Raw genomic sequence first — 18439 nt, 5'->3', positions numbered from 1 at the left:
GAGGAGCAAAACATGTAAAATCCTAGATGGTCAGGGGAGGGGTGGAGTGGGAAAATCTGCATACAAATGTCACACCAAGATAACTGGTCCACTAACCTGTCAACTGTAAATGGGGGAAGGGGGAACCAATGGAGAATTCACTTGCGCTTTGTACCACAACCTTACTATTATGAAAAAATCTAGCAACAGGGATTCCCACCCCTTATAGGGAGGATGGCTGGCTTGGCCCAGCACTGAGCATCGCTTGCTGCACCACCTCCACGACCCGTCTTACAAGTCCATCCGCGCTTTCCTGAGGGTGGGAGTGACTGTGGGAGACAGGCAGCATCAGCAGTGCAGGGGGGCTCAGTGCAGAGTCTTAGCAGCTGGCACTACCTTTTCCTTCCATCTTGTGAGGCCACCCCCATTCTCCTGAGGGAAGGAGTGGCTGTGGGAGATGGGCGACATTGGCAGCTCAGTGAGGCTCAATGAAAACCCTTAGCAGCTGCCGCCACCCATCTAGCGAGACTTTCATTGCTCTCCTGACCAAGACAGGCGGTGGCGGCACCACAACCACCATCTACTGGCATGCTCTCTGAGACAGGACAACAGACATCATGTCCATTATCATTTCCATTACAGGGAGTGTGGTAGTAGATGTGTTCCACATCTAAAACTCAACCCCTCCAAGATGGAGGTCCTGTGGCTGGGTGGGGAAGGGTAGGAACAGGCAGCTGGATGGGGTGTCATTAACACCTGCAGGAATTTGGGGGTGATCTTTGATGCCTCCCTTTCTGTGGAGGCTCAGATCACTAATGTTGCCTGGATGGCATTTTCCCATCTTCACCAAGCACAGCTACTAGTGCCCTACCTGTCCTCAGAACACTTGGCCACAGTGATCTATGCAATGGTCACTTCCAGGTTAGACTACTGTAACTCGCTCTACACAGTCCTTCTCTTGGCCTTGATCCAGAAATTGCAGCTGGTACAAATTGTGGCTGCAAGGGTCCTTACTAGAACACCTTGGAGGACCCATATTCAGCTGGTGCTACAACACCTGCATGGGTTACCAGTCTGCTTCCGGGTCAAGTTCAAGGTTTTGGTTTAAACCTTCAAGAATATATGCAGCCTGGGTCCTACCTATCTGTGGAACCCCTTGTCTGCCTATGCCCCCCGCAGAGCACTTTATTCTGTGGGTAATAATCTGCTAGTTGTCCTGGCCCCAGCCTGGTGGAATGAACTCCTAGGAGAGCTATGGGCTCTGATGGAGCTATCAACGTTTCACAGGGCCTGTACAATGGAGCTCTTCCACCAGGCTGGGGAGGAAGAGTTGTCCTGGGGAATAAATAATCTACAAACTGGAGGTTCTGCCTAGTAGAAGATCTATTTGGTTATACCAGAGCATGGATGCAGTTAGGATACACTGACTGATGTAGGGGAGGAATGGGGCTCTGCCACCTGATGGAAATTTTAGATTGTTTTTGTATTTTGCTGGGGATTAATTGAAGGGGTGGTTGTTGTTTTTTATTCTTTTATCTTGATGTAAGCCGCCCCAGACTAACTACATCAGGAGAGGTGGGGTATAAATTAAAATATAAATACATAAAAATAGTTAACTGTTCAGATCCTCCTGCAGTGGGAAGGCTCAATGAGTACCTTGCCCTTGGCTGAGCCAGAATGAAGTCTCTGCTTCTGAGAGGGATCCTTGAAATAAGGGACAGTGAGGAGCATACTTTTGTTACTCTGCCAAGTCTGTGGGGAAAAGTGACCAGTCTTGAGGCAGGGAGAATTCTGAAATCTTTTTAGGTAGCAAAAACTGTACTTCTTTGTTTTTTGTACTACGTGATTTCATCCCTTAGTTTTCCACAATTGGTTTGTGTGTTTATATAATAAGACTATTCTACAATTTGTTTTTTGATTTCTGAGTAACTTCTCCAGCAGACTGGCTGCTTAAGCACATATTGCCTTTTGAGGGTGAGAAGGGGAGATGGAATCCCTTCCTTATCTCACACATACATGAGTCCTGTGTTCAAAAAGACAATTATTGGCTAGCCTAAAGCAGGCCTTAATATACTCAAAATCTCTAGGTGGTGGCAGAATCTATGAAAGGGAAATCTGCTAGCATAAAGTCTGATGTGTTGGCATGCACACAAGTGATCCAGAAATATAGCAAATCGCAACATGCTTGAACCTCCAGACCTAAAATATCATTGATCATTACTGAGATGAATGACCTCACACATCGATATGTAATATGTGTAATGCACTTTCTCTCTGTGTGTGTACTGATTCTGCAAAATTTGGTTCTGCAAGCCTAATAGCATTCTCTCTGTCTCTTTCTCTCTGATGTAACATTTTCTTCAGTCCTTCTTGTACTTAGCTTGGTACACAACTATGTCCATCCTTGGCCACTACAACAACTTCTTCTTTGCTGCTCACTTGCTTGATATCGCTATGGGGTTTAAGACATTGCGTACAATTCTGTCTTCTGTAACTCACAATGGCAAACAGGTGAGTTTCCAGTAACATAATATATGTCTGTCCAACTAACCATGATATCATAATCAGAATTAAGTCCTTTTAAAGCCATTTGTTTCAGTTGATTTAGAAGGATATAACTTTGCTCAGAATGACATGGACAAGGTGCAATCCTAAATAGGTTTACCCAGAATCCTACTCCAGTATACTTCAAGGGGCTTACGCCTTGAAAAACATTCTCAAGCTGGCACTATAAGTCACCTACTGAACAAAACAGTCCCACTGTCAATGAATCTCAAATGTGAAAGAAGTAGTGTGTTAATCTTGTAAGAGGATACAAAAGCGAGGTTTTAGGAATATCTGTTTACTGTCAACAACCTCATGTGACGTATCTCTCTTCGGACTATACTTCTTCAAATTACAGGTGATGATGCCAAATGCCCCCTCATTGTGAAACAAAACAAAAACTTCCTCTTAGAACAAATTGAATGCACATTTTTTTACACAGAAGACAAATGTTAGCAACCTGTGGTTAGTATAGTTTTATCACAGAAGGCTAAGTTGTTTGTTTGAGGCTGTAGTCCTGTGCATATTTCTTGGGCATTTGAGGAAAATTAGTCCTTTGAGGAAAATGAGATTTGCTTCTCAGTTTAAATGCATGAAACTCATTGCGTATCACTGCATTCTTGTTATCCTCTCCAGTGTAGTCCTATTTCTTCAGGGCTTTTTTCTGTTTCACTGGGGGGGGGGTTGCTCCCTCTAATGGTCAATTTGATATTACATTAGTTTCTGTCCAGCATAAATCCTCTGTCCAGCATAAATGTCTAAATCCTCAAGGAGGTATGCTGGATATAAACTCATGTTATTATTGAGAAAAGCCATTATGAGTCCATAGGTGATTTCCAAAACATTTCTAATGGACTCATTTAATTTACTTGTATAACTCAGTTCCCCACTGATTCTACAGAGGTGTCGCTCTCTGGTACTTTCCACCTTGATGTTCATGCCTTTTGAGCCCCTTACCACATGTTACCTGCCTTTCCTGTCTTGCAAGGTAGCCTTCCTCTTGGCACTCACCTCTGCACTGTTCCCCACCATTGATGTGATTCCATAATGACAAGGTTGTACTCTGCCCAAGCCTGGAATTCCTCCCCGAGGTTCTCTCAGCCTTCCACATTTCCCAGGACATAGTCCTACTGGTGTTTTTTCTCTCCCCCTCTTTGGATGAGGAACAAACCCTACACACTTTGGATGTAGATAATTGCTTTTAAAAAAAATGACCATACTGCACCCTTCTGGAAGGATGACTTCTAAGTATGCACTCTGCATATAAAAGCAGATGCCTCTATACCTTGTTAACTTCCTACAGAATTTCTTTCATCCATCTTCCAGTTCATTCCTGGCTTTTTCTTTTGCCTGAGATACTAGAAGAGAAAGCAATTGTATATTGACTAAAAACTAAAAACGTGACGTTTGGTGTTAATCCTTCCCTATAATCAGATCCTTACTCTGTCTTTCATCTTATTTATTTATGTATTATTTATTATTTAATTTATAAACTGCCACTTCTGTACAAGAAGGCTCATGGCACGTAATGGTCATAAAATCCCACATGAAAATCTCCTTAACCATAAAACAATAAAGCCATTAATCCAGCATATCCTGGTGGTGGTATTATCCCCCCACCTCCTGCTCAACAGGCCGTATTCCACCTTAATGTGGAGCAACCTGATGTACCAGCTGACTCAGGGAGGGGGCCTAAATCTTACTTTCCCTGTCCTCAACCAAAGACCTGGCAGAAAAGCTCTCAGTGTCTGCAAAAAATTTCAGGGTCAGGGCCAAAAGTTGAAAGGGAAATGGTTTTTTTTTTTTTAATTCCTTCCTGAAGGAACTTTTTTCGTGCCTGGTTCTGCTTCCCTCCCACTCGAGGTACATTTTCTAAGTAACAGCAATTAATTCCATAATATGTGCATTTCATGAGTTCTCTCTTTTTTCATATTGATACTTATTTCATCCAAGGTCATAGATTTCCATGAAAATCAAATGAGCTATTATGTATAGTGATTTGCACCGATTTTTTTCAAGCTCATCCTAGCACAGACAGGAACATAAAGTTTATTTTTAAACAAAAGCTTGCTCTCAGGGAGGGCCTTGCTACCAGGAGAATAGATTGCTCGGTTGTTACTCACCCCACTCCTTTCTTTAAAAGCCTTCAATTAGTAGACTTGCACAAGAATTGAAACTGACAAGCCTCAGGCAAAAGCATGAACAATTCTAACCCTTGTCAGTTTCTCCTCCAGGTGAGACTAGCAGAAGCCCCAAGGAGAGAATGTCTGCTGGGCATGTGTGAATCTTTGCTGTGAGACTATTGTCATCTGTTACTCCAGACCTGTATTTGTAGTGCTTGTTGCATAATAAGACACATGGGGAAGGGGTAAAGGTGGAAATGGATATTTAGCTCTGCATCAGTGAGGATGCAAGAGCTTGCAAAACCATATTCCCAATGTTCATCCGAGTTCTACTAGTTGCGGCAAAAATAGCATTTCCCAGCAACAAAATTACTGCAGTTGAAAAGCTGAAAGATAATGTGATAATGTGTTAATCTATCCTGCGCACCAGCTTTATCTGCTAATGTTACACTATAATCAGATTTTGTCTGGAAAAGCACAGCATCACTAAGCCTCAAAGCACTCCATTTGCCCAAGGACCACTGAATTTGAAAAGGGGATTGCAGTGCATGTTCAGAGGTTTACCATACTATTAAGCATATACAATTTTGTTGGCTTGACGAAGCATCCAAAAATGCCAGTGTAGTGTTAAGCATATTTAAGCCTATTCATTGGTATATTGGTTGGACTGTGGACTTTTTTAGAATCCAGGGTCAAGTCAGCTGACTTCACCAGGGGTGGCTGTGGGATTAGTAAACAACTGAACTGATCTTATTTCTGTGTATTTAATAGAGTGTACTTTGCACGACTTTAGTCATTTTTTTCATGCAATTATACTGCATAGTGACATTTTCTATGTGCCAAACAATGGGATAGAGCTAATTTAACGTCTATCAAATAACAGTGTTTTGTACTACCCGATCCTTCTGTGTATTTTTCACATCCAGCATTAGGCATTGCCCAGTTCTGTTGAAAAGGGCATTTCAGAGGACAACCTAAGAGCCAGTCTACATGCTTCAACTGCTGCTCAGGGAAACTTGTCCCATGTGGTAAATTATTCCACATGAACAACTTATCAATTGATAAGAACCAGTTCGTGGAACAATTTAAAGACTGTAGACTAGCTCACTTTGCCATTGTTGTTCTTAGCATCAATGAAGACCCCGTGCACTGGAAACACTGCTTTGAATATTAAAATTTAAAAATTCAAAATATATTAAGATAGCATCACTAGTTGAGGAAAATTGTGATATTTCAGAGGTGTTATATAGAAATCTGAGGCAATTGGTAAAAGAGATTTCAGTCCTTAACTGCCTTTTCATTCTCTGTGGTGTTTTACTTTGGCTGTGCATAGCTTGTGTTGACTGTTGGACTCCTGGCAGTAGTCGTATATCTTTACACCGTGGTAGCATTCAACTTCTTCCGCAAATTCTACAACAAAAGTGAAGATGAGGATGAACCAGACATGAAGTGTGATGACATGATGACTGTAAGTTAGAGGACATCACGTCAAAAATCTAAACCAAAAATATCACTATGGACTCAATTATTTAGCACCACTGAAATACAGACGTTGTAGAGACAAAAAGTTTTAAACCACACAGATATTGGCTTGGATGTAAACCACTGCAGATGAAGCAACTGTGAAAAGGATCATTGCTGATCCTGTTGTCCCCCACTTGTGTCCTCCAAAAAGCTACTTCTGAAGCTTGGGGATCCTTTGGTGGAATAGCTTCAGCTAGAGCACAGAGGGTTGCAATGGGAATTGGTGGATATTAGCCCCCTCTTTCACAAGGAAAGCACCAAATTACAAGGGAGATATTTCTTCCTGTTCCCTCTGACCCCTTTGCAGGTCCCTGAGCTCTCTCTAGCAAAGGTATTTTTGAGTTATGCTTCCTTGGGTGGCGGGGACAGCAGCAGCTCTATAGTAGGGCTGTATTGTACTTGTATTTGAGATTACTTTTCTTAAAACTCTAATAAAAACATTCCCATCCAAGGTGGGAGAAGGCCACAAACAATTGATATTTTGAATTCCTGAGGGAGAATGCTTCAGTCAGCCTGCAAGTCTAAGAAATTTTTAAATAACCTAGTAAAATTGGTTTTCACAAAAGCATGTTATTTGAAATGAAAATTGATGAAAAAGTTTGCTAGCTCTTTTCATAATTTTCAGTGCTGTCAAGTCAATGTAGAATATTTTAAGTGCATTTGCTATATGTCTCTCGATCCAAATCTTGGCAAACCTTTTTCCTGATCGGGCTGCAGATCAAATAATCTGGAAACACACTTCTCTTAATTTAGTAAAAGCACCTTCACAGTTTGACAATTGTGTGTGGTTGGTGCAATACAGAGGCAAAATCCTGAATATCTGAAGTTAGTTTCATTTCTGTTCGTCTTCTAAATACCTGGTGTCCAGCTTTTATATCCTGTGCTAATTAATTTATTATAGTTTAACCAAATCAGGATGTCTTGGATTTTATTTGAAGGAGCTATACTGCACCAACATTAGGCATTTATTATACTCACTGAGAAACAAAAAATGTGCACACTAAACCCATTGCTTGCTGCCTATAGCTTAGTCAAATCTTTGTTTATTTTATTTATTTATAATTTATAATTTATTTATAACTCCTGGCATGGCAAGCTTGTGGCAGTTTACAATAAAAATATTATAATCCACATAAAACCCAATACATATAACCAATATATATAAAGGTAAAGGTAAAGGTATCCCCTGTGCAAGCACCAGGTCATGTCTGACCCTTGGGGTGACGCCCTCTAGCGTTTTCACTCAATACGGGGTGGTTTGCCAGTGCCTTCCCCAGTCATTACCGTTTACCCCCCAGCAAGCTGAGTACTCATTTTACCGACCTTGGAAGGATGGAAGGCTGAGTCAACCTTGAGCCGGCTGAACTCCCAGCCTCATGGGCAGAGCTTTCAGACTGCTTGTCTGCCGCCTTACCACTCTGAACCACAAGAGGCTCTTATAACCAATATTAATGGCAAAAAATCATTTACAAAAAACAATCTACAAAAAACTCCCCCATCCCATTCCTGCATACCCTTTTGCAGCAGTCACCATCACCCCAGAGAGTACTTACTGGTGATGTCCAGCCTAGGGGGCTATAGAGGGAAGGACCTGATCTTTCTAGCCCAGCCTCAACCAAACGTCTGGCAGAAGAGTTCTGTCTTAGAGGCCCTGCGGAATGCGGATAGCTCCATCAGGGCCGTCAGCTCTTCTGGGAGCTCATTCCACCAGGTTGGGGCCAGGACTGAAAAGGCCCTAGCTTTGGTTGAGGCCAGGCATGCCTCCCAGGGGCCAGAGACAATCAGCAAATTCATACTCATAGAGCGAAGACTCCTGCGGGGAGCATAAGGAGACAAGTGGTCCCTCGGATAAGTGGGACCCAGGCTGCAGATGGCCTTAAAGGTCAGAACCAAAACCTTGAATCTGAACTAGAAGCCAAGTGATAGCCAATGCAGCTGCCTCATCATAGCCTGGACATGGCCCCTCCAATCTGACCTCGTGAGGACCCTAGCAGCCACGTTTTGCACCAATTGCAATTTCCAGGTCAGAGACAAGGCCCATGTAGAGCAAGTTACAGAAGTCTAGTCTGGAAGTGACCATTGCATGGATCAACGTGGCCAAGTGTTCTGAGAACAGGTAGAGTACTTACCCTGGTGCAGGTGGGAAACCACCATTTGTGTTACCTTTGCGATCTGAGCCTCCATAGATCAGGAGACATCAAAGATCACCCACAAATTCCTGGCCGAAGGTACAGCCATAAGCTGCACCCCATCCAGGCAGCAGAGGCACGCTTCCTCATCCTGTCCCCTTCTACCCAGCCACAGGGCCTCCGTCTTGGAGGGGTTGAGTTTCAGATTACTCTGCCTGAACCATCAAGACACTCCTTCCAAACGTCTGGCAAATGTTTCCAGGAGAGAGTACGGCTGGCTGTCCATCAAGGGATAGAGCTGAGTGTCTTCCACATACTGATGACACCCCAGCCCAAAGCCAGATTGTGCCAGATTGCCAGCCAAATTGCATTTATAGACAATTGATGATTAGTGGCAGTTGATTCGTTTCTCAAAATATAGGCATCTGCAGTACACTGCATTAATATATCACTCCTCTGGTAATGCTAGAAATAGGCACATGGATTCATAAAGCTGACTTACACTGAACCAGACCATCGATCTACCAAGGTCAGTACTGTCTACAGAGATAGGTAACAGTTCACCAGAGTTTCAGATAGATATCCTTTCCATACCTGCTACCTGTTCCTTTAATTGGAGATGCCAGGGATTGAATCTGGACCTTTTTATCTCAACAACTACTAATTATGAATTCCCCCCTCCCATATAATATAAACTATTGGATAATGATCATCATCTTACAGTTCCTTGACTATCCCCCCTAGGAGATTCACTCAAGTCTTCAAAGAAGGCAGTCATTAGTCCACTTTGGTGCCACAAATATGTTGTCACTGAATACCATCCTTATTTATTTTTTGCAGTATTGATACGCTGCCTTTCCCATCATGGCAGCAATTTCAGTGGTTTTACAAAAAAACAAAACACAAACGCACTGATGCACAAGAAACAGAAATAATCAAAGATACAAAAAGGGGGGGGGGAAGAATACACAACTTTCAAAATACTAGCTTCCTTGTGGAATTAAAGGCAGAATGGGAGCTTACTGTACTTTCCTGGGGAGGATGATCTATAGCTCAGAAACCACCTTTCTTGAAAAAGAGCAGGAATGGAGTGAAATGAACAGCTAGCTCAAAAGGTTGTGACCAGGATTTGGCCCTTGGAGGCACTGAGGTGGCAGACAGGCTCATAGCATATGAAGTTTTTTTAAAGGACATTAAAATCCATCAAGACTATGCAACTTTATATAGGTATATTGATATTGATGACCTATATGAAAATGACACAGGCATATATTTAATGCAACTTTTGTATACAATGGCCATCAGCCAACTCCTTAATTTTAAGTTTGAGTTCTGTTTGCTGTGTATTGATTTTGAAAGGAAAAATCCTCAGTGCAGGGTAAGCAATTTAAAATATCTCTCCAGTTGCTGTCAGAATTGTGAGTGGTGAAAGATCCCAAGTTCCCCCTCAGATTTTAAGTGCCCCCAAGACTATAGAGCTTCAAAATCACTGAGAGAGCTTTATTGTCTCCCAGTTCCAGCTGACCAGTGTAAATTAACAGCTGGTATAGTCAGTGGCTCAATTGCCTTCACAATTATAATCCATCCATATATTCACTTTAGCTCCATTTATCAAAGTTGCCAGTTTTCCTTTTATAATAATAATAATAATAATAATAATAATAATAATAATAATAATAATTGTTATTATTATTAGATTTATTATTAGATTTATTTCCCGCCTCTCCCGACAGGCTCGAGGCGGGTCACAACAACTAATCCCATTAAAATTCCCATTAAAACATCAATCTACTAACATGACAGCTAAAAATCCCATCCCTCCCCCAATTATTAAAGAGGTAAAGAGGAAAGGATAGGGGAGTAGCGTACACTCCAACTCCTAGGGGGGGGAGCGATGTCCCTGATTCACTGACCCCAGCCTCAACCATAGACCTGGCGGAAGAGCTCCATTTTCCAGGCCCTGCGGAAAGCTGACAAATCCCGCAGGGCCCACAGATCACCCAGGAGCTCATTCTACCAGGTAGGGGCCAGGACTGAAAAAGCCCTGGCCCTGGTCGAGGCTAGGCGCCCAGAAATGAACACATGCAAAACAAGTCTTTAGGAGTAATTTCTAAGGATGAAGACATCATTTTTATTAATGCAGTATTCAAGGCAACATTCATTCACAACCTTTTTATGGATTGCAAAGTTTCTTTGACTAAATTATGGATAAGAGAGGAAAACGTGTATCATGTATGTGTAACTCTCAATGTCCTTAATTCCAAAATTTTATTATAAAACAATATGAGATGTGACTATTAAACCCCTAGGATGTTTTCTTGCACTAGTTCAAATACAACAAATGGGAACTTCATGAGAAGGATGGTATTTGACCTTGACTTATCATTTATGCAACATGGTCTTAAGTTTTGTTGAATAACTTCCATTGGGTAGAATGCAATGTAAGATACAATGGCAGCCAAAAAAAAGTGCCTTTTACTCTCCTAATTTAAAGTAGTTTTGTTTTAATATAGTACTTTCTTCTTCCTAGTGTTACTTGTTCCATATGTATGTGGGTGTAAGAGCAGGTGGTGGTATTGGAGATGAGATTGAAGACCCTGCAGGAGACCCTTATGAAATGTATCGAATTGTGTTTGATATCACATTTTTCTTCTTTGTCATTGTCATCTTGCTGGCCATCATTCAAGGTACCGTGACTTAATAGTTAAGATAATATGGATTTGTATCCTCTTTCCTACTAATCAGTGGCAAAACAATCCACATTAAGGAATAAAATTAGAGCCCTGGTTTTCTTTGGACCCTTAATTGGGTTGCCTCCTCACCCACTGTGTCATGAGCTTCTTTGGAGCCAACATTTTTTCCTACTTATTTGAAGAATATCCTGCTAACGTGCATGCAGACAGTGTCTTCTGCCTATTTTTCATATACATGCAGAAAGGGTAGCAGGATGGTGAGGTCACTCAGCAATGAAAATAAGCACAAGCAAGCGTGCAAACTCCTCCTTGATCTGTACAAAAAAACAAACCAAAACAAAAATCCTTCTATCTCTTCCTGCAACTCATCCTGGTCTGCCAATTCACACTAGTCATCCTATGTTTTATGCACATGCTTGCAGTCTGGAGCCCTCTCCCCAATAAAAACTCTCAAATGCCTTCTCAGTCTCTCATACCATTTAGCATGCCCACCACCCACCCCTCCTATGTTTACAAGTGAAGTCCTTTTATCTGAAATGGTGTTTGGCTGGGAAGGAACAGCTCCAAATAAGGGGATGACCAGTGGGAAGGGGTGTGACTAGATCAGGAGATACTGTGTGAAAGGTAAAAGAGAGTGTTTGAGGTGGAAGTGGTTCTGAATCCTTCTGTGCTGGCTTCTTTCTTCCTACACTACACCTTCTGGTATTTGTCCTGCATTTCCTGCCTCTTTCTTTGTCTGCTGTCCATGGTCCTATGTATAACTTCAGGGAGTTTATAATTCTGATAATTCTGCATTTATCTTTTTCTGTGCCTAGTGATTATAATAATGATGCTGATGCCTTATGGTTGAAGGTGAATAACATGTCTGAAAAGATAGAGGATTACTGATTTAGAGAAAAAAGTTTTTAAAGCATTTAAACAAAAGAAATGTTTAAGACATTCCTGCCCTCATTAGCCAGCATAGTAGTCTACAACAGAGCTGCAGACAGTGGAAGACTCAGAAACATTAATAATCTGGCCATCCATTTCATATTTACACTTTTACATTTTTACACTTTTACATATTTACATTTTTGCACTTTTACACTTTTACATATTTACACTTTTACATTTAAAGGAAAATTGTAATTTTAGAGATATTGTTTCTTTCCTGTTCCTGCCTCCCTCAAGTTTATTATAATGGTATAACTACTGGGTTTCAAACAGTTGTTCAGTGTCACAAGATAATATGCTGCATAACATATCCTCAGTGCTGGCCACTGACAGAAGGAATCACTGGAATTTCTAGATGATCCATGCTTTTAAGGGCAGCCTTATGATGATGTCATGAAACAAACACAAAATGGAAGTGTTTTATTTATATTGTCTTCCCTACACACCATCAGATCTAAAGAAGTGGTTGTAGCTTGCTGTTAGTTGAGATATCCTTTCCACTTTGATCCTCACAACCATCAATTTTCCATAATCACCTTCTTTTCTCTTCAATCACTCCTAAAATATCCTGTCCATAAGTATTGCACCTGTATGGATCAAGATTCACCTTGTAGTACAGTGCTTTACTTATTCCCATCATTGCTTTCCTCAAAGCTGCCACATTTCCTTCATCACAGTTCCTGTCACATGTCAGACTTTGTTTCCTTCATTGTTTTTCAGGAAATATACTTTTTGAACATGTTATAATACTTTAAGAATATCTGAGTGGTACAAGTGGTAGAAGTGTACTTGAGGTTCATCTTCGTCTTCTGTGCAGACTCACATTGTAGGGATAATACAGTGGCAAGATTTTCTGGCTTAGAACTTTAGAGGGCATCTGCATACTACATACCCTCCCAATAGTCACAGGATTCAACATCATGCCACTCTAACTTCCTCAGTACTTTCTTCACCGTGACAGAGTAGATCTTTCTTCTGGTAATGTAATTTTCAACAGCTGCAAAGGAAGAATCTTTTTTTTTAACCTTCATGTATGCTTGTTTAGCAGCACAGAATAGTCAATTTTAAAAAATGTACCCAATGTGGATTGAAAATTACACAAACAGATAAGCACAGTTTGTGTGTCCCATGCCTGGGCAAGGGCTATAATGTTTTGGAGTATAAAAATGGGCAAATGAGAACAAGATACAATTTAATAAAGATAAGTGTAAAGTTCTGCATCTGGGTCAGAAAAATGAAAAGCATGCCTACTGGATGGGGGATACGCTTCTAGGTAGCACTGTGTGTGAACGAGACCTTGGGGTACTTGTGGATTGTAAACTAAACATGAGCAGGCAGTGTGATGCAGCGGTAAAAAAGGCAAATGCAATTTTGGGCTGTATCAACAGGCATCACATCAAAATCACAAGATGTCATAGTCCCATTGTATACGGCACTGGTCAGACCACATCTGGAGTGTGTGTGCAGTTCTGTGTGCAGTTCTGGAGGCCTCACTTCAAGAAGGACGTCGATAAAATTGAAAGGGTACAGAGGAGAGCAACGAAGATGATCTGGGGCCAAGGGACCAAGCCCTATGAAGATAGGTTGAGGGACTTGGGAATGTTCAGCCTGGAGAAAAGGAGGTTGAGAGGGGACATGATAGCCCTCTTTAAGTATTTGAAAGGTTGTCACTTGGAGGAGGGCAGGATGCTGTTTCTGCTGGCTGCAGAGGAGAGGACACGCAGTAATGGGTTTAAACTTCAAGTACAACGATATAGGCTAGATATCAGGAAAAAGTTTTTCACAGTCAGAGTAGTTCAGCAGTGGAATAGGCTGTCTAAGGAGGTGGTGAGCTCCCCCTCACTGGAAGTCTTCAAGCAAAGGTTGGATACACAGTTTTCTTGGATGCTTTAGGATGCTTAGGGCTAATCCTGCGTTGAGCAGGGGGTTGGACTAGATGGCCTGTATGGCCCCTTCCAACTCTATGATTCTATGATTCTAACCAATGTTCATTGAGGGCTTCTGTACAGGACCACATTACATCCCACCTGCCTCATTATGAGCTCACATTATTAAATGATTGTGGAAGCTCAGATGGAGCTGAGGGAGTCAGGGTGGTGTACCATTGGACCAAATTACTATTGGGAGGATATGTCCACAACAGCTCCAATAGGCATGTAAATGCCCCCTATAGCTTCTAAGGTAGAAGCTCTTGCCATTGTAGGCCTACACATGTGCAGCCCCCCAATGCACGCCTGCACAGAGTATCTTGATAATCATCAGCTACGAATAAATGTGGCCGTGTTTTTCTTTTTCTTTTAATCTGCTCTATATTCATCCTTTCTTTTCCACTCAAATAACAGGTCTCATTATTGATGCCTTTGGTGAATTGAGAGATCAGCAAGAGCAAGTCAAAGAAGACATGGAGGTACTAATAAGAACACTATAGTCTGCTTTGCTTCAATATTGTGAATACTTACTGAGAAAATATAAATTATTCATGGTGCCAGAAAAATTTGACTAAAATTTATTTTTATTTCTAGACAAAATGTTTTATTTGCGGAATTGGCAATGACTATTTTGACACAACTCCACATGGGTTTGAAATGCATACTTTGCAAGAGCACAATTTAGCCAACTACCTGTAAGTATGTGCACATTCTCTGAGTTTTATAAATGCCCTCATAAAAATATTCAGCAAGGTAAAATTTGGATGGTCCATAGGGTTTTTTTAAAGATGCAAACTGAAACCTGTAAACATACTGATCCAAGATGTGGGAGACAGACGCATGTGCTGGTAGGAATCATGTGAGTGTCTCCTGAAGAGTTAACATTCAAATGACCAATAGCCACTGTTTATTTTAACATGATTTATTGTGTCTGTATTCAGTTTTAAAAGTTTGCATATTAAAGCCTCAGATCACTCACATATCCAAAAATCCAAAAAATGAAGTATCACAAATAATCAAGCAGGAAGTTGTTTTTTGGCAGTAAACACTGATGAAACTTAAAAAAAAACAGAAACAAAAAAACTTTGAAGCAAGATTTGACTGAATGCCCATTCCTGTTAGATTGCAACCAAAGTCGTTTTCCAAAATAGAACATGCAGGCACGTGGATATAGTTATTTAAAAAAAAATAGAGATGTTCAGTAATTCAGCATTGAGACAGATAATAGCTGTTGGGGAGGGGAGTTATAAAAGCCATTTACCACAAATAAACGTCTCCATGCATTTATGTACTTTGGCTCATAACGGTATGGTCAATAGTGAACAGGGCAGTACATGTGAAAAATACATGTGACAGTACATATTTTTAACACCCCCCCCAAAAAAAAACCCCTGTCATTTTCTGATATTTTAGATTATGAAAAAGGGATCAAAAATAATTTATAGGTGCAAAATCAAAATCTCTGGTTTACTGTGATGCTCATTCTCTCTAATACATGGATGACTTTGTTGTATGGGTTACTTATTCTACACACTACAGCAAATAGGTTTCTGCTTATTTCCTTCAGGATGAAGGAGCCCCCCCCCCCCCCAGTTCAGTGCAATGATGGAACAAAAGCTTATCCATGGAGTATTTCAATTTAATGATCTATAAAAAGAAGCAAGGAGCGGCATGAGGAAGGTCTTCTTCAGGACTCAAATTATCCTGTACTCTGAGAAACCTTCCTGGCCTAATTCCTAGCAGTAAGTTAGATAGTGCATGTAGGCAGAATAGTCTATCTGCTGAAGAAAATGAATTTGATGTTTAAGTCCATCCTCCTTTTCCCTCCTCAATGGAAGAGCATATACTTATGTGAGAGTTGTCTAATACTGCTGTCCATTTCTGGATAGGTTATCTTGCTTTATATAAATCAGGTTAAACAACTCAATGGTATACCCTTCACTCAGTGGCAGCTTCTGCAGTGACATCCAGTATATAATGCATAACAAATGTACAGTAGTCCTCTACGAAAGCATTTTTGCCTTGGATGCTGAAACATCAGAGCTATGTGTGAATGATTGAGAACACTCAGGAAGCTGAAACAAGAGATTAGGACTTAACACATCTGGGCCAAAATGAACCAACCTTTTTCTTCAGAGTGTATCTTTATGACATGTTTTCCTGTGGGCCAGAATTTCTGATATCCTTTGGGCTGAAATGAGAGGTACTTAAGAGAAACTGATGCCAGTGGGCTTGATTCAGCAATCTAACAGTAGAAGACTCTGATCCAGATTTCTGTAATTGTTTTCCCTCCTTGCATTTGTTTCTAACCCTGGGAAAGTTGATTCCTAGGTTCACATGCCCCACATGGAACAAGAACTTTGATGATCACTCCTCCCTACCCCCTTTCTGTCTCTAGAGGACTGCTGATGGTCACCTCCTTCCTCCCATGTCAGTGAACCCCCCCCCCCCCGGCATTTGTAATTATTATTCCACATGGGATCTACAACCCTGGAAGCCAGATTTCCCAAGCGGAGAAAAGATAACTGGAGGAAGGAGAATAAAGAGCTGCTAGCCTTGCAGCCATTAATCAATTGATCCAAGTCAATGGTTTGAAGGAAAGCTTTCATAAAATCTACTGTTGGCTTTGATTCCCCCCCCCCCATCAATCCTTTTCCTAATAATCCCCAGCACTTTTCCGCGACTGTGGCACACTTTCATTGATCTATCCACTATGACTCCAAGGTCTTTCCCCCTTTCAGTACATTCAGATCCTTTTAACATACTTGAACTTGGGATTTTTTTTGTTCCATTGTGCATTATCTTACACTTACCTTCACTGAACTTTGTTTACCACATGTTGCATTGTCAAGTTACTTGTGGAGATTGTCCTTGGCTTTTGCCATCTTGAATAATTGTGTCACCTGCAAACTTGGCTGCTACAGTAACAGCACCAGCTTACTTCCCACCACTGTGAGAACTGTCCATTTATTTCTACCCTTTGCTTCTTGTCATTTCTTTTCTATCCTTCCTTCCTCTACTCAGACCTACAGGTCATGAATAATATTTATCTATTCCAGCTAAGAATAAAAGGAAGAAAGTAAGAATTGAAGCCAGAGGACAGGCCATATTATATTAGAAAAGTTATCCTGTCACAAACTGGCTGGACTCTCATGGTCTGAACAAGGAATTTCGCTTTTTACCTATTTACTTATTGAATTAATTCTGGTGAATAAAGGTTCCACTGTTGTGGATTTCTCTTAAATATTTCAGCAGGTATTAGGTCTATTCCAGGGGCTTTCCTGTCATTTAACTCACTTCTAATCATAACAGGACTCATCCTCTCATCCCACTACTCTTGAACTTTTTTTATTAAGATTTTTATACCATCCTTCCATACGGCTCTGGGTGGTTTACATAGAACGTCACAGGATACTTACATAGAACATTGTAACAATTATAATGAATATAACAATCATAATGTAACATATCAACCAGAACAATATTTTAACAGGAGCAGTAACATTGACAAAATCCTTGGGTAGATCAGATTGTACTGTCATGGAAGCGGGTGTCTGAGGGGGGACCAGTGGATGTTTTTGGTTTGGTTGGCCTAAAGCGAATACCTGGTGGAGGAGCTCCCTTTTGCAGGCCCTGCGAAACTGTGAAAGTTTGGGTAGGGCCCTGATCTCTTCAGGGAGCTTGTTCCACCGGGTGGAGGCCAGGACCGAAAAGGCTCTGGTCCTTGTTAAGGTCCGATGTGCTTCTTTGGGGCCCGGGATCCACAGCCAGTTGTAGGTGGTGGAATGTAAGGCTCTTTTGAAGGTATAGGCAGGGAGACAGTCTCTCAGATATACTGGACCCAGACCATGTGTGGCCTTGAAGGTGATTACAAAACCTTAAGGTTAATCCGGAATTCAACTGGAAGCCAGCTGAGTTGTTGGAATACAGGCCAGATGTGGGATCTCCATGATGTATTAGTGTGAATCCTGGCTGTGGTGATCTGCACTATTTGTAGTTTCTGTATCAAGGATAAGGGTAGACTTGCACCAAGCAAGTTGCTGAAGTCCAATTTAGAGGTGACTGTCACATGGATCAGGTGTTCCATGGTAAAGGAGGGCTCTAGCAACTTGACTTGGTGGTGGTGGTGATATGCCAGCCACACTACCTTTGTCACCTGGGCCTCCATTGTAAGGGAAGCATTCAGGATCACACCCAGTTTTCTGGTGGAGTGAGCCACTGGTAGCTGCACTCCATCCAGGGTGGGCAGACGCGCTTCTTCACATGGTCCCTTCCTGCCCAGGCACAGGACCTCCATATTTATAGGGCTGAGCTTCAGATGACTTTGCTGGAGTCATTTTGTCACTGCTTTTAGGCAGCTGGCTAAGGCTTCTGGGGGGAGAGTCAGGGCAGTAATCCATCAGGAGGAAGAGCTGTATTGGTGGCAACCCTGCCCAAACCTCCACACCAGCTGAGCAAGAGGGCGCATGAAGATATTAAATAGGATAGGAGAGAGGACTGCCCCTTGTGGGACTTCACATGTGAGCTGGTGACTATTAGATACTCTCTCTCCTATTGCTACCCTCTGTCTGAAGTAACTTGTCAGA

At 41.5% G+C, this 18439-nt stretch overlaps 1 protein-coding gene across 1 annotated transcript in view; it reads left to right on the top strand.

Moving 5' to 3' along the window:
• RYR3 (ryanodine receptor 3) overlaps positions 1-18439 on the top strand; it is a 367896-nt gene that overhangs the window by 346069 nt on the left and 3388 nt on the right. The window contains exons 100-104 of the mRNA XM_077322945.1: positions 2344-2490; positions 5980-6114; positions 10830-10986; positions 14268-14332; positions 14448-14548. Of these exons, the coding sequence (XP_077179060.1) occupies positions 2344-2490; positions 5980-6114; positions 10830-10986; positions 14268-14332; positions 14448-14548 (605 nt within the window). The remainder of the gene's footprint in view (positions 1-2343; positions 2491-5979; positions 6115-10829; positions 10987-14267; positions 14333-14447; positions 14549-18439) is intronic.

This window comes from Paroedura picta, chromosome 2 (assembly GCF_049243985.1).
Source record: "Paroedura picta isolate Pp20150507F chromosome 2, Ppicta_v3.0, whole genome shotgun sequence".
Classification (NCBI taxonomy): domain Eukaryota; kingdom Metazoa; phylum Chordata; class Lepidosauria; order Squamata; family Gekkonidae; genus Paroedura; species Paroedura picta.
Note: the sequence above shows the minus strand (reverse complement) of the source record. Positions and strands in the feature narration are given on the sequence as shown.